Source organism: Mytilus edulis, chromosome 10 (genome assembly GCF_963676685.1).
Source record: "Mytilus edulis chromosome 10, xbMytEdul2.2, whole genome shotgun sequence".
Classification (NCBI taxonomy): domain Eukaryota; kingdom Metazoa; phylum Mollusca; class Bivalvia; order Mytilida; family Mytilidae; genus Mytilus; species Mytilus edulis.
Genome location: NC_092353.1, coordinates 26,586,409 through 26,601,982, shown reverse-complemented (window position 1 = coordinate 26,601,982; position 15,574 = coordinate 26,586,409). Strand labels below are relative to the sequence as shown.

The following is a 15,574-nucleotide window of genomic DNA, read 5'->3' as shown; positions in this document are numbered from 1 at the left end:
TTAGATACACAACTCTATATATGATGATTGACTGCATTTCTGTACAGTTTTATTATTCTTCATATATTTTGTATAGTTCTGATATTTAATATAACCAAAATTAATCATTTTAAGAACAAAATTCGATAAATACATTTTATTTTGGTAACATGCTAAAAATGAACACTTTATTCTTCTGCAGCCTAATAGAAAGTCTAGAGAGAATCGAACGATATTTCCCCGCCTTTTTGAAAATAGCTGGATAAGCAGCCGGATTGTTTACACATCGTTTCCCAATCCTTTCTCAGATACAAATACAGTATAAAAGAACATATTTTTTTTACAGGAAAAAACGTAGTTCAGGATGGTCACCTCATCTTCCTGTTAGAATCATTGCAGATGAGGTGGCCACAATCAATTTGAACAGTTGAAAAAAATTATCTGAGACTATAACACATAGTAGTCTCAGGTTGAATGCATAGCAAATAAATTATTCTGAGCTCAAGGCATCATGTGAGCCATTACCATCACTGTGCCCCCTTGATTACTTTGCAGTTTCTTAATCAAAACATTTGAAAAATACCTGCATGATCATATGATTCATATTTGAATGAAACATCTTAATGATAGTCCATTGGCCAACTATCTATTTGATTCTATTATACAGAAATTGCTTCTCTTTTTCAAATATGACTGGTTCTATATCGTACAAATTTGGGGTCTGTCCTCAAAAGGCAAAATAAGTTGAATATGAAATATCAGCATTTGAATAATTCTGGAAGAAAAAAATGAAAAGCGCAACGGTTACCAGAGTTCCTGTCAACGTATATTTGTTCCACCTAATAGAAGTTCCAGTGGAAACTTTGTTATAAACAATGTCATAATACCTGTACCTGATGGAACAAATATTTTATACATTGGTTAGAGGTATAGGGGGAGGGTTGAGATCTCACAAACATAATTAACCCCGCCGCATTTTTGCGCCTGTCCCAAGTCAGGAGCCTCTGGCCTTTGTTAGTCTTGTATTGTTTTAATTTTAGTTTCTTGTGTACAATTTGGAAATTAGTATGGCGTTCATTATCACTGGACTAGTATATATTTGTTTAGGGGCCAGCTGAAGGACACCTCCGGGTGCGGGAATTTCTCGCTACATTGAAGACCTGTTGGTGACCCTCTGCTGTTGTTTTTTATTTGGTCGGGTTGTTGTCTCTTTGACACATTCCCCATTTCCATTCTCAATTTTATACTATTTATTCCGTTAAGAACATCTACTGTAATATTTATTCCAGAATATTTGTTCCATTTGGAAATTATATTATGAAGGAACTTCTGTTCCGTGACATTCCAACAGTTTACAGCTTACAGTAACAAAAAAATTATTGTAATTAAAAGATTTAAGAAACTTAAAGCTTACACACATTTAATTCTCACAGATAAGTTTGCTGTTTTTCTTAGCTCTTCATTGCCAATGAAAAATTTATGACCCTTCAAAGTTAGACAACTAAAAAATGGATCTCTTAATGCAGGGTCAATTCAATTAAGGAAATTGGCAAATAGTGTGTATAGTTTATAAATTGATGTTTTGATTGAATGTAGGACAGAAAGTCACAGGACAAATAGTCACAGGACAAAAAGTCACAGGACAAAAAGTCACAATTCAGTTTTGAGATTGGTTTTGAAAATATTTTTTTTGTATTTTCTTGAAGTTATATATATATATATGCTTTTAAATGCATAAACACGTTTTAACTTTTTTTTTATGATAATTTTATGAATTTTACCGTTAAACTCTATTACAAAATGTAATAATGTATATAACATGTGTTAAGTGTCTCATAAGTCAAATTTATGACTGGGTATTGATTGTTTTATTGTATACTGTGATTTGTAAATATTGTCAATCAATATGTGACACTATAATAAAATATATATTTATTTTATTTTATGAAGCAACTTTGTAATTAAAATTTATTCACTAAATATCAATAATGATCAAATAATTGTCATGATTTTTATGAAAACAAAATGTTAAAAGTGGCTTGGTACTTGAATGGATTTATTTTGCCAATAAATATATCCTTTTCATGATTAAAATTGTACTAACTACATTTTCATTTATCAAGGTTAATGAGCAATTTCCCTAACTTAAAAATATATATATGTTTTAAAAAGTAAATATATAAAAATATGTTTAAACAATTGTCAAAAAATTATTTGTGACTTTTTGTCCTATCAAATTTGTGACTTTATGTCCTCTGACTTTTTCATGTCCTGTGACTTTCTGTCCGTTTACCTTTTGATTTGGGTAAGAGGTATTTCTCTTTTGTTGCTATGTTGTATTGTTTCACTGCATGTGGATGCTAGACCAGAAGAAAAAAAAATGTTTTCTCAACAATTTTTTTTTTATCATTCACATAATGCATCACTAATGATCAATTAAAAATCTTTTCTCCGACTAGCTTTCAATTTTGTTTTTTCAAAAGGATTAATCAACCAGTTGCACCTTCAACATTTCAGCTAAGGGAAGTAACTTGCAATTACTATTGAAATTTAATTATCTAAGATTTTAAACAATAACAAACAAAACAACTGTTTCTCAAAACAGAATTATGGGTTGTCATTTAAAAACTAAATCAATAAGACCAAAAATATCGGTCAAAATTATAACAAATTTTCTGGTTAATTTTAAGCAGATATTGCTGCTGAAATTGTAGCAAATTAGAATAATACATTTTTTTTATACAATGATAAAATATTGTTGCTTATACGACAGTAGCAAATATTACATACTAATCATAATTTTATGAGTTATTGCCCTTAAAGGATAATATTTAAAAAAAAAAAATATTATGTTTTTGTGTACTAGCTTCCCCTATCCTGATAAAAAAAAAGTTATATGATGCAGCAAATAAACAAGATAACACTGTCCATCTTTATTTTAAATGTACATTACACATGTCATATCTAATTAACCTCATATTTTATCTTTCATATTATATCTACAAGTGTTAATAATTTGATTAAAAGTTTTGATATATATATATGGTTTTTTAACTTCAGACTTCAAAAATGGCTTCTTCTAAGTCTTTACAAAGAGGACAAATTCCAGTAGGTTGTGAACTTTGTGATGGTGGGAATAAAATCAAATTTAAATGTTTGGACTGTCAACTTTTAATGTGCAGCCGATGCAAGGATAAAGTCCATGCTAGATTTAAAAATGCAACTGAACATAGGATTAGAGACATTAAAGAGCTGGATCTGGAAGAAGAAGTGGATACATTTAACTTTAGAGATGTTAAATGTCTAGAACATCCAGACCAGGCTTGCTGTGTATACTGTCAAACTTGTAAGAAAGTCATCTGTTTAAAATGTGTAACCAAAGTCCACAATGGACACACCTTTATTGATGAAGAAGAGCTTAATGATAAAAAGACGATAACTAAAAGTGGACAGAAGAAAGCTGATGAAAGTATACATAATTTGACCAGTACATTACACAAAGTTCAGGACATAAAAGATCAGGAAGATGCTAAATTTAGAAAAATCAAGCAAGATATCCTTAGTCACAGGGATGCTTTTAAGTGTGAAGTTGATAAGCATGCTGATAATCTTGTAAAAGATCTGGAGCAGACATGGGAATTAAATAGCCAGGAAATCGGGGCAAAGCATAGCAAGATTAAGAAAACCTTAAAAAAATTACAGAGGAAGAGTAACACTGTAAAAAGTATTACAACTTCAAAAGATTTTGTCAAATTCTTTGATGATTTTGATAAATTTGCTGTTTCTTTGTGTGGAGCTACACCACAAGAAAACCTTGAGTTTTCATTATTGGGGAGATTCTTGCCAGACAAAATTACAATGGTAAATTTTGGATCAATGGAAAATAGAGGAAACTTGGAAATTCAACATCCTAAAATTGAGTTTAAAATTGCTAAACAATTCACCACACAATTAAGAAATGTTCATAATATTTGCAGATGTTCTGATGGTACTCTGTGGATTTATGATGGTATTCTTGAAAAGTTGCAACATATAAAATTTGATAATCAAAATATTACGATTATGTCAGAGTCAAACTGTTTTTCTATTTGTGACATGGCAGCAATGAATGCATGCACAAACCTGGTTGAAGCAGCCTTAGGTGAAACAAAACTGTTTATTATCAGTGAAACAAAACTGTTTATTATCAATAGTAGCACTGTATGGCTCAAACATGATGAATCCAATTATGTTGTGAGACCATATACAAATTGTACATCACAAAGTCAACCAGTATGTGTCCATATAACCAAAGATAACAGAGTTATAGTAGGTGTAGGACGAAGAGGAACGAAGGCTGCTGTGGTAGTGATGGGCCAGGATGGTGGATGCTTGGAAAAATATGAAGAAGACAGCAACAAAGAACCATTATTTACACGGCCTAGATTAATTACAAGCACCAACAATGGCAATATCTGTGTTGTGGATGGGATAGATTCTGATTGTAGAGTCTTGGTATTAGGAAAAGAAGGAGATATCAAACAGGTGTACATTGGTCAACCAAAAATCAACACTGAAGAAAAAACATTTACGCCCTCTGACCTGCTTACAACTCCTGCAGATAATATTTTAGTTACAGATATATTCATTTCTACACTACACATATTGAACTCTGAGGGGAAATTTATTGGTCATTACAATCTGCATGACATTGGAATTATATATCCATGTAGACTCACTTTGTCTACAGAAGGACATATTTATGTAGGATGCTCAAATACAAGGGACAGCCAAGAAACTTTAAAAGCCAAAATTTATGAGTTGGAATATTCTGGATTCTAGTGATCTAAAACTGTGTAAAACTGAATTAATTTTGAATAAATGATTTTTGATTTTGATAATATATCTGCTATATATAATTATAGTGTGTGAAATGACAAAAAAATAATATTTAAAAAAACATACATGTATATATATCAACATTAATTTGGAATTGATTTGGATGTTATTTTGACTCCTCAAGAACATTACTCATTAGGGACGACATCAAAAGATCGATGTAGGATAAAAAACTTAAATCAAATAGTTTGGGGGTGGGGGGGTCAACATGGCTGCAAGTTTTGTTAATCTAAAATCGATTTTACATATATCCCTATTGGTCAATCAATTTTTCCCAAATTAAGTTAAGAGGGGGGGTGTGGGGGTCAGTGAAAAAACTATGTGAATTAAGTTTTTTATCCTTCATTGAACTTTTGATGTCGTCCCTTAGTTTCCTATTCTGAAAAGGATTGATCAAATATATATCAAGAAACATTTATTAAATTTTAAAGAAAAGTGTGGACACAGACTGGTGTTGTCTGAGGTGCAAATTTTTCATAATGACTTGTGCAAGGATTGCTTTGGCAGATGTGGAAACCAAGAACAACTTTTAGAAGAAACACTTAAAAATTAACATGACTGCACCCGATATGTTGCTTATTTGATTTTATCATGGTCCGAGACCACAATTGTCGTCCCTTGATTTTCGTTGTTCACGAATATAGTCCCTATAGTGTTGACAGTGGGTTACTTGCCAATATTTTTATACCCCTTCCAAATTTATTTCTCCATGTTTTATGCCTCAAATTGGAAGTAGGGGGGGGGGGGGTGAAATTACACTGTAAAAAAATTTGGGTCCAGAATTTTAAAGGAAAGTATAGTGATTTGGTCCAGCTGAAAAAGGTTAAAAATTAGTATTTTGGGAGCTTTCAAAAGATTTCAAGGTGCCCTAAACATAAAATTGTCCATATTTTGAGTTAGAGCTGATGAAGTTTTCTATAATTTTGATATAATTTGTCCCAAAAGTAGTACAACACACTGTAAAAATTTCATTGAGAAAGCGCAGGTGGGATTTTTTTAATTTTCATTTATGTTCTAAAAGAAATGCACTACAAATTAATTGTGGTCTCAGACCTAAGAGGTGAAATCTGTAAATATAGAATCTGTACCTTAGCAACTTCCCTAAATTATTTGATGGTGATAATTTGTCAAATAGCATGAAACTAAAGGAGTTCTATTACTTATTTATGAACTCTGAATCTACAGAAAAGAAGGTTATCTCAGACAATATGTGCAAAATGTGTTGTATAAATGACCCTTGTCTAACGCCTGTTTGGAAGAAGTCAAAAGTGGAGAGCTTGGTACTTAAAAGTTGAAGTCCATCAAATAAACCTCACTAAATTTGTATAAAAAGCACTTTACAATGTCTATTGTACCTGTTTCATTTCACATAATATCTTTATTTTCATCTGTAGAATAGTAAGTGGTTCAAATATAAGCCTGTTGAGACTAAAATCACGGTGGGTATGGTTGTCCTGCGAGAGAACGTTCTGTGCTGGTGATTCGGTCCTGACGGGTGCTGGTGGGTCCTGATTCTGTGCTGGTGGGTTTATTTACATTGTATCAGAACGATAATAAAACGACTGTTTTGTCGCTTAATTTTTCTCTGATACGTCATAAGTACCATGCAAAGTATATTACAACAATATTTTATTGCAAAAGTCGTGCAAGTTCGTTAAATGAAATTGTCCTGACGCTGTGCTGGTGATAAGAAAAACGGTCCTGGTTCTGTGCTCCAATGTCCTGGTTCTGTGCCTTTATATTTTAGTCAAAAGTGGCAATTATTCAAGATCGTTGATGCTTAACTGTAATTGACTAATTAGTTGTTATCTGTGTTCTTAAAATTGACATTATTGTGAATCTGTTTACTGCAATTATGAAAAAAGAACCCATAATTTTTGAATTGACTGTTTTCTGTTTTTCTTATTTAAAATGATTTAAACAGATGTTATCGGTTATCAACATTTTAATGTAATGAAATTATAAACAAAACAGACATACAAGACTTACAAATCCAAGAGTCGCCTGACTTGGACCGGGCGCTAAAATTCTTGGGGATTTAACATGTTTTGTACGAATCAAAAATAAACAAAGTTGAGCAATGCAAACAATCAGACTCAGGTGAGCCTGAACACTTCTTAGATGAGTTTGGATAATGAATTCAGTGTAATTTAAACATCCTGAATATTGTTTCTCTGACAAATTTGTATGATACTGTAGATACTTTTCTTTTTATTCAACCAAATGAAACTCAGCCTTGTTTCTGTACGTTAGAATCGTGTGTCTTCAGCAGCTACAATCAGATTTCTTTGTAAACAAGTTAGTGCTGACTAAAGGATGACTAGTCTATTATAGTATTGCGTTTTTTTTTTAATGTTTTTTAATGGTTTTTTTTTGGGGGGGGGGGGGGGCAGAGTAAGAGGGACGTCTGAATTTGTCAGAAAATGAAGACGATATAACCTAGATAACACTAACAAAAATAAGATTTTTTAAGTTTTGCATTTTATAATCCCAAAAGAAAGTCTGTTGTCAAAGATTTTTTATAATTTTAATTAAAATTGAGTGAAAAACGAGTGAACGGAAAAAAATACCAGTCTAGAAATAAATATTGGTAATATCGCGAGGCTTTTAAGTTTTGTGTTCCAAACACACCTTCTCTGTAGTAATGACTCGTTACTGAGGTATTTCACTTCATGCATTTGTTTCATTTTTTGATACAGTGAATTCTTAGTATTATAACATTAACATGTAACCTTTGTATATATTTTTTATAAATCGAAACTAAAGCCAGATATATTAAACATTTTTTATTTATGTGTTTTCAGGACAAAACAATCAGTTCAAACACGCCTTGGAAGTAGAATGCGATAAAATGATTGCCCATTTTTACTCCCCCCCCCCCCCCCCCAAAAAAAAGAGCTTTTGCTGGATGGGGAAGAAGGATCAGATATGCAAATCAAAATCAATATTTCATCTTTTCGTGTAAGTTTTTTTTTCTCAGTTGAATTTATACTTGTTTGCACCTACAGAAATCGGTTTTGTTAAATGTGCTTTTAATTTCAAAAACACAGTGTGTTATAGTAGTCTCAGTGTTATAGTTGTCTGAGTTATAAGGTAGTGATATATGTCGTATGCTACGGTTTAATACGAAACTAGGTTAAAATAACGTAGCTAACTATAAGGAGACTCACATTATCCGATGAATTGATATCCGATACTGTGTTATAGTAGTCTCAGTTTATATATGTATATGAATATAATTATGAAAGATAGCATGGTCACCAGTATGTGAAGTCCCTAGCTGTCATCTGAAGTTAATACTAAGCATAGCTCTAGAAATCGACAGATAGTCATGACATTTAAAAAAAAATCTCTCTTGTTTTCGAAGTTTTTGTAGTTTTGTTTTACCTAAACAAATTGACACACACATAAGTATAGTATTGTTTATTTTTTTAACTTAATATATACATGGGTAACACCGGTTACTGGGACAAAAAATCCTGTCACGTGGAAATATTTATCAGAAAAAAGGATGGAAATATGAAAATTTACGTGCGATGGGTGCAACAGCATACCGACAATTAACATGGCTCACCAGGGTTGAATCTTAAAAGTAAATCAAACTCCATAAACATTTTATTTAAATATAAAAAAAAAGATGTGCTTACGATTGCCAATGAGATAACTGTCCGCCAAGTCTTTCGCCAGAACATACTATATTTTTTTTCTTATCCTAGTTTAACTTCCATGCAATCTCTACCCCTTCATGATCATTAACTGTGAAATACTTCTCGGTATCTTCTCAATTAAGATGTCTGATTTATACATAGTTATGAAATAACTGTTGTGAGCACAAGATTCACTGCACACTTTCAAAGTTCTGCTTTATCAAACATTAAAACATGAACTTTTTGATCGGTACGAGTGAGATTTTTATCTAAGATAACTTGGTTTATCTACCGGTGTTAGTTGAAAATGCGGCTTTGAAATAGCTTTGAAATTCACAGTAGCTGCGAGTATGCGTTGTTCAATAATTTGTCCCTTAATGTTATTGTTTTATGTGATAAATTTTTGTGTTGTTACACCACTGACCAATGAATGAGGAAAGGAGGAGGGGTTGGTTTGATGGAGTTGCGAGCGGTGTGTGGAACGCATATTTAACTGAATAAACCAGTCAAACCTTAATGTCAATATAAGACCCCCTCTTATAAATGTCGCTTTACTTTAAGCACCTTTTAAAACCGTTTAAATTAACATATTATGTAAAGAATCATCAATTGAAGGGCATTTAATATCTTGAATAAAACTATTCTAATTAGATATATTTTCATCTGATATTGGACGGAAGATGTTGCTCATTTATGTAATATGAGTTACTATTATTTGAAAACGCTTATAAAACAGCCAAATGGATGCACTAAAGTGAAAAAAGGAGTCACAGATCCGATTGAATACAATTATCAGCCAAATTTTATTGATTTTGTAACATTTGTTTCAAATATGACAAACCTTTTACACAAAATCACCAGCACCGTATAAGGACCCACCAGCACAGTATCAGGACATAAATAAACTGAGAAAGTGCAAAATTTTCTTAAATTGCACGGGTTTTTCACAAAATAATTTTGTCTTTTGGATTTGAGTATACAAAGCGGATTTCATGAGCATTTTTGTTTTATTTTTCCAGTTCCAGATTTTCTGAAAATGTGCCCTTTTGTGCTACGCTTACTGAAACAGTTTAGAGGGTCAATTTTTTAATGGTTTGCTTATAAACCCATAAAAAACAAAATTGAAAAATCTCAACTGTTTCCTTCCATTTTTTATGAGAGAAAACGTCAAAAATCATCATTTTCGTCTTTGTTTACATTTTTTCAATGATCACCAGCACCCGTCAGGACCGAATCACCAGCACAGAACATTCTCTCGCAGGACAACCATACCCACCGTGAAAATTGCATACAAGTTTTTCACTAAAAAGGCAAAAAACTTTGTATCAGACCATACTGTCTGCAAGAAAAGTTAAATGCAAGAGTCTTTTTGTGCTCAGATTTGTTGTATCATGTCACATGAGTATAGAAATGATAAAAAAGACACAATTTTTTATTTCTTCATATAGCCTCAATATGCATTTTTTAATGTCAATATGTGGCACGGCCTAAATTGACCCTAAATTATTTGTAGTCTTACTTGGCCTAAGACCATTTATACTAATATGATATGTTATTTGTAACTTTTCTTTCCATTTAAAGTACATTCAATACATATGTAAGGATTATTTATAACCAAAAAGCTTCACAAATTTTAAATTGCTGGAAAATATTACATCTTCATGTAATGCCCCCCTTCATTGAAAAACCTCAATTTTTAGGTGCAGGCTCATATAAATTTTACTTTTGAATAATTATGCTAAGTCTGACAAATCAAATGAGTACTCTATTGCATTTAGTACATGATAATTGATATATTTAAGCACTTAAAAAGTATATTTTTGCAATATTTTAATTTTTAATGCCCCAAGTGTTGATAGTTGAAATTTTTCAATTTTAACGTCAAAATTTAACACGCAAAGTTGAGTATAGAATTTAACATACTGTCTATAATATATCTCCTATTGTTATGATACATTGTAAGCAGTGTTATAATTTATAAAGCTTTAGTCATACCAAGTTTTATTAAGATTGGTCAACTTTTTCTATCCTATTAGGTCTGAGACCACAACTGGTCATGTCTCAAGATTTAAAGGAGTGAAAAAAACCTTAAAATTATCAAATTTTTGAATTATGAATTAATTGCAAGAAAAAAGTGTCAATACTGCAGAATATAAGGGGAAATTTTGATATTGATATATTGATATTGCAATGAATAAATATAGCATATTTTATGTTTTAAGACATATACAAATAAGTCAGATGACCAAAACTGTTTATTGATTTCTTATAGGAGTTATATTGTTCATGAAACACATTTTTAATTAATTTAAATTTTCAAAGTTTTTTGCAAAGAGTATGATAGAGAAAAACTTATAGTGGCACTACTATTCAACAAAGTAAAAGCTAATAAATTGGCTTTCATGACCAATCTTCAACTGATCTTTTATGGGAGTTATTGCCCTTGAACCAAAAATGTTAGATTTTGCAGAACTTATGTTAGGTACTCATAAATGTCAAATATGTAAACCAAAGTTAGACCTACAAAGAAGTTAACATGACTGAAATTGACAATTTTTTGTAAGCTCTTATATGAGTTATTGCCCTTGAAAGACAATTTTTGCCAATATTTTTTTTAATTTTTTGCAGAAAATATGATAAATGCCCTCAGAGAGAAACATTAACATGATTAAATGGCAAAAAGTTTATCAAATTGATATCTACAAATAAGTTGATATTAAATGACAAAAACAATGTTTTTGACTTATTAATGTCACTTAGTGTATTGGTCTATTTTACATACACGATCTACATTAATGGAAGTAAATAAGGTCTATAACAGATAAGAGTACAAGCAAACCAAATATCCAAATACTAGAATCATATTTTTACCAGTTGAGTAATACCAGATCATAGGATCCTCTAAATGTTTATTTTGAAATAACTGCTTGAAAAAAATACAGTTTTTTTGTAATGTGAATTTCTCATTTATGATTGATTAATAATATTGTTATTGTTTTAATGCCACTTTTAAGCCCCACATTAAGGATATTTCGTGATGGCCAGTTTGTATTGGTTGAGGAAGGTGGATCTCACTTATAAGTAATATGATAACTATATTTGGTATATGGGTTCCTTGCAACATCTTCATGTCGATCTGTCAGGGTTAAGCTGACCTTGCCCTCATATTCATGGTTCATTGGTCAATGTAAAGTTATTTTGTTTTGGTTTGTTTTTTATGCCCCACCTACGATAGTAGAGGGGCATTATGTTTTCTGGTCTTCGCCTCCGTTCGTTCATCCGTCCGTCCTTGCGTTCCTCCGTTCGCCCCACTTCATGTTATTGTCGAGCCTGCAACTTTTGTTGCAGAAAGCTCGACATAGGGATAGTGATCCGGCAGCGGCGGCGTTAGCTAACTTCTTAAAAGCTTTATATTTTAGAAGGTGGAAGACCTGGATGCTTCATACTTTGTATATAGATGCCTCATGTTACGAAGTTTCCGTCAGTCACATGTCCAATGTCCTTGACCTCATTTTCATGGTTCAGTATCCACTTGAAAAAAAAGTTAAGATTTTTTGTAATGTTGAATTCTCTCTTATTATAAGTAATAGGATAACTATATTGGATAAGTGCGTACCTTGCAAGGTCCTCATGTCTGTCAGACAGTTTTCACTTGACCTCAACCTAATTTCATGGATCAGTGAACAAGGTTAAGTTTTGGTGGTCAAGTCCATATTTTAGATACTATAAGCAATAGGGCTAGTATATTCGGTGTATGGACGGACTGTAAGGTGTACAAGTCCAACTGGCAGGTGTCATCTGACCTTGACCTCATTTTCATGGTTCAGTGGTTATAGTTAAATTTTTGTGTTTTGGTCTGTTTTTCTCATACTATATGCAATAGGTCTACAATATTTGTTGTATGGAATGATTGTAAGGTGTACATGTCTAGCGGGCAGATGTCATGTGACCTTGACCTCATTTTCATGGTTCAGTGGTCAAAGTTAAGTTTTTGAGTTTTGGTCCTTTTATCTAATTCTATATGCCATAGGTCAACTATATTTGGTGTATGGAAATAATTTATGATCTTTATGTCAGTCGTGCAGGTTTTTTTTTACCATGACCTCATTTTCACGGTTCATTGCACAGTGTTAAGTTTTTGTGTTTTGGTCTATTTTTCTTAAACTATAAGTAAAAGGTCAACTATATATGTTGTATAGAAGCATTGTTAGCTGTACATGTCTGCCTGGCATGGTTCATCTGACCTTGACCTCATTTTCAAGGTTCATTGGTCTTTGTTTAGTTATCTTGGTTAATGTTCTGTTTATGTGATAGTTGTAATAAATCTTAGCTTTATACTTAGGACCATCAACATAATATCAATGATTAGTATAGAAGGCGAGACATTTCAGCATGCCCACTCTTGTGTTAAAGTTTTTGGTCAAGATAGTCTTTGATGAAGTTGAAATCCAATCAACTTGAAACTTAGTACACATGTTCCCTATATGGTATAATCTTTCTAATTTTAAGGCCAAATTATATTTTTTACCAAATTTCACAGTCCATTGAACATGAAAAATGATAGTGCGAGTGGGGCATCCATGTACTTAGGACGCATTTTTGTTAAAGTACTTTATTCAATAGGTCAACTATATGTTATGTTTTGAATGATAGCAAGAGGAACGTGTCTCTCTGCCAGATATCACATAACCTTTTCCTCATTTATTTGGCTCAATGGTCCAATATTAATAGCAATAGATCAGCTATGTTTGGTTTATGGTATACTTATGAGGCGTACATGTCTGTCTGGCAGGTATCATGTGAACTTTAGCTCATTTTCAATTTTTTGTGTTTTAGTCTGCTCTTCAATTACTATAAGCATTATAATAGTTTAGTTATATTTGGTATATGAAATAATTGTAAGGTATTCATGTCACATCTTCCTGTATCTGTTTGACAGAATTTATATGACCTTGACCTAATGGTCATGGATCTTTAAAAACACCAGTGATATTTCAGCATTTACACTCCAGCTATTAGTAGAGAAAGCCTAAGTGTTGGAAGTAAGCTGCAAACCTTCAGCTAGGAAATGGGAATGGTAAATATATAGATATTTTAAGATGAGTCTTATGTTGTCAATTTAGATCCCTAATAATATATGTTTCAGTGGCGGATCCAGCCATTTTGAAAAGGGGGGGTTCCCAACCCAGGACAAAGGGGGGGTTCCAACTATATGTCCCCATTCAAATGCATTGATCGGCCAAAAAAAAGGGGAGGTTCCAACCCCTGGAACCCCCCCTGGATCCGCCACTGTGTTTAGGTATTTTTTGTTAGTTTGATAACTTATTCCTCCTGATGAGATATTGAATTTTATACATTGTATTGACATATGCATGACAGCTTTAGGATAATTGATTGATATCCTGCCAATAGATACATTTATTTATTGAAGTAAAGTTGCAAACAACATACTTGACAACCCTCTTAGTTGGTACTTTTGGGATTACAAGGTCAAAATAGTTGCATTTTACAATTTCTCTTTGTATAGCCACCACCCTTTTATGATGCTGCATATATAGTAAATTCACATACTTTTCAGACGACCAAATCCCAAAATTTTAGTGCTAGTTGGTACCAACCCCTTTTTTCAAAATCCTGGATCTGCTCCATGACTACAATAAGAGACTGTGTGTATTAGACTTTTAGTAAAGTTAAGTGCTCTTCATTTCACTTGCTATTGCTCCTTAATGTCATTGAAGTAATTACCAAATATAAAACCAAAGACCTTAAAGTGGTATTTGCTGCTTCTATATATAAACTAAACATACAGTATAAGAACAAAGACTGGTCAGCTCAGAGTCAGAATAATATGTCTGCATAGGGTGATAAGTCTACCTGCTGACTGTTATCTTGTAAACAAGCACTTTAAAGATCTGCCTCAGCAGGTTGGTCTAGAACAGTGCAGGATAAAAAGTCACATTGGTTAAATGTGTTCTCGTCCAGTATAATATGCCTTAATTAACTTGCTGCTGGACATTAAAACCATTACATTGTCTTCATGCCATCATATCCTGGCCTATTTTACCAATGTTCAAACCTAATAAATTAGTTAAAAGCAATTCTATTCACTATTTCAATCTTTCTTAACATATACTTTTTAAATTGTCTTGCAATCCCTGTTTGTTTTTTTGTGTGTTTCATGTTGCTCTAGTTTGAATGTACCACAGTAGTGTTTTGTGGACTTGTTCGTCTTTTTCTATTTTTTTGCCATGTCATGGTTAGTTTCTCTTCAACATATTGAATTTTGTTGTGGTATCTTCTGTTGCTTTTTTGTTTTTATTCTTTTCTTTAATAAGATTGATCAATGTCGGATTATGATTATAGTAAAAGTTTCTTACCCAAACCAACAGATCATATACAAGATTTTAGTGGCACCATAAATGATATCTACCTCTTCTCTCGGTTGAGTTTTTGAAACCTTCCAATTTTTACAGTGTTTTCTTCCTGGTTAATTGACTTTTACCAATTATCTTGTGGCATTGTATATATATGTTGATAAGATGTGGTATGATTTCTACTGATGTAATATTTGCAGAGTTCAAATGATGTGGATATGGCTCAGTACAAGTTTCCTGTCATTAACTAATTTACACGTGTTCTTATCTTGATGAATATGCATGAAATATTTGCCACTGGACATGTAATCAACCAAATTTTAATAAATCAATCAAAGCCATGGTTATTCAATGAAACAAAATAAAAGAAGTTTTTTTTAACATATGATTCATGTTGTATAAAAAAAAATATGAAAAGCAACAAATTTTCTAATAAAATTCACAAGATATGAAGTTATTAATCATATATATAAGAACTTGCATAACATCATACTGCCATGAGGAGGAGTAGATTTTTTGTAGAGATTTAAATCACTTTATAAATCAGAAAAGCCATTAAACTTGTGAAAATAGCAAAATAAAATGAATACAGATTTGTTTTACAGTTTTGCACATGTGTATAGTGAAAGCTGGAATGAGTTTTAGTGAAGAGCATCTAAAATGATCTTTTACTGTCAGTTGTTAAAGAGATGACTC

General features: G+C 32.0%; 1 protein-coding gene across 1 annotated transcript; it reads left to right on the top strand.

Moving 5' to 3' along the window:
* The first annotated feature begins 208 nt into the window (after positions 1–208).
* LOC139492093 (uncharacterized) lies at positions 209–4,987 on the top strand. The gene is made up of 2 exons (XM_071280237.1): positions 209–298; positions 3,040–4,987. Exon 2 carries the CDS (start codon positions 3,049–3,051, stop codon positions 4,798–4,800), a length of 1,752 nt encoding a protein of 583 aa, XP_071136338.1. The 5' UTR covers positions 209–298; positions 3,040–3,048; the 3' UTR covers positions 4,801–4,987.
* The last annotated feature ends 10,587 nt before the right edge of the window (positions 4,988–15,574 follow it).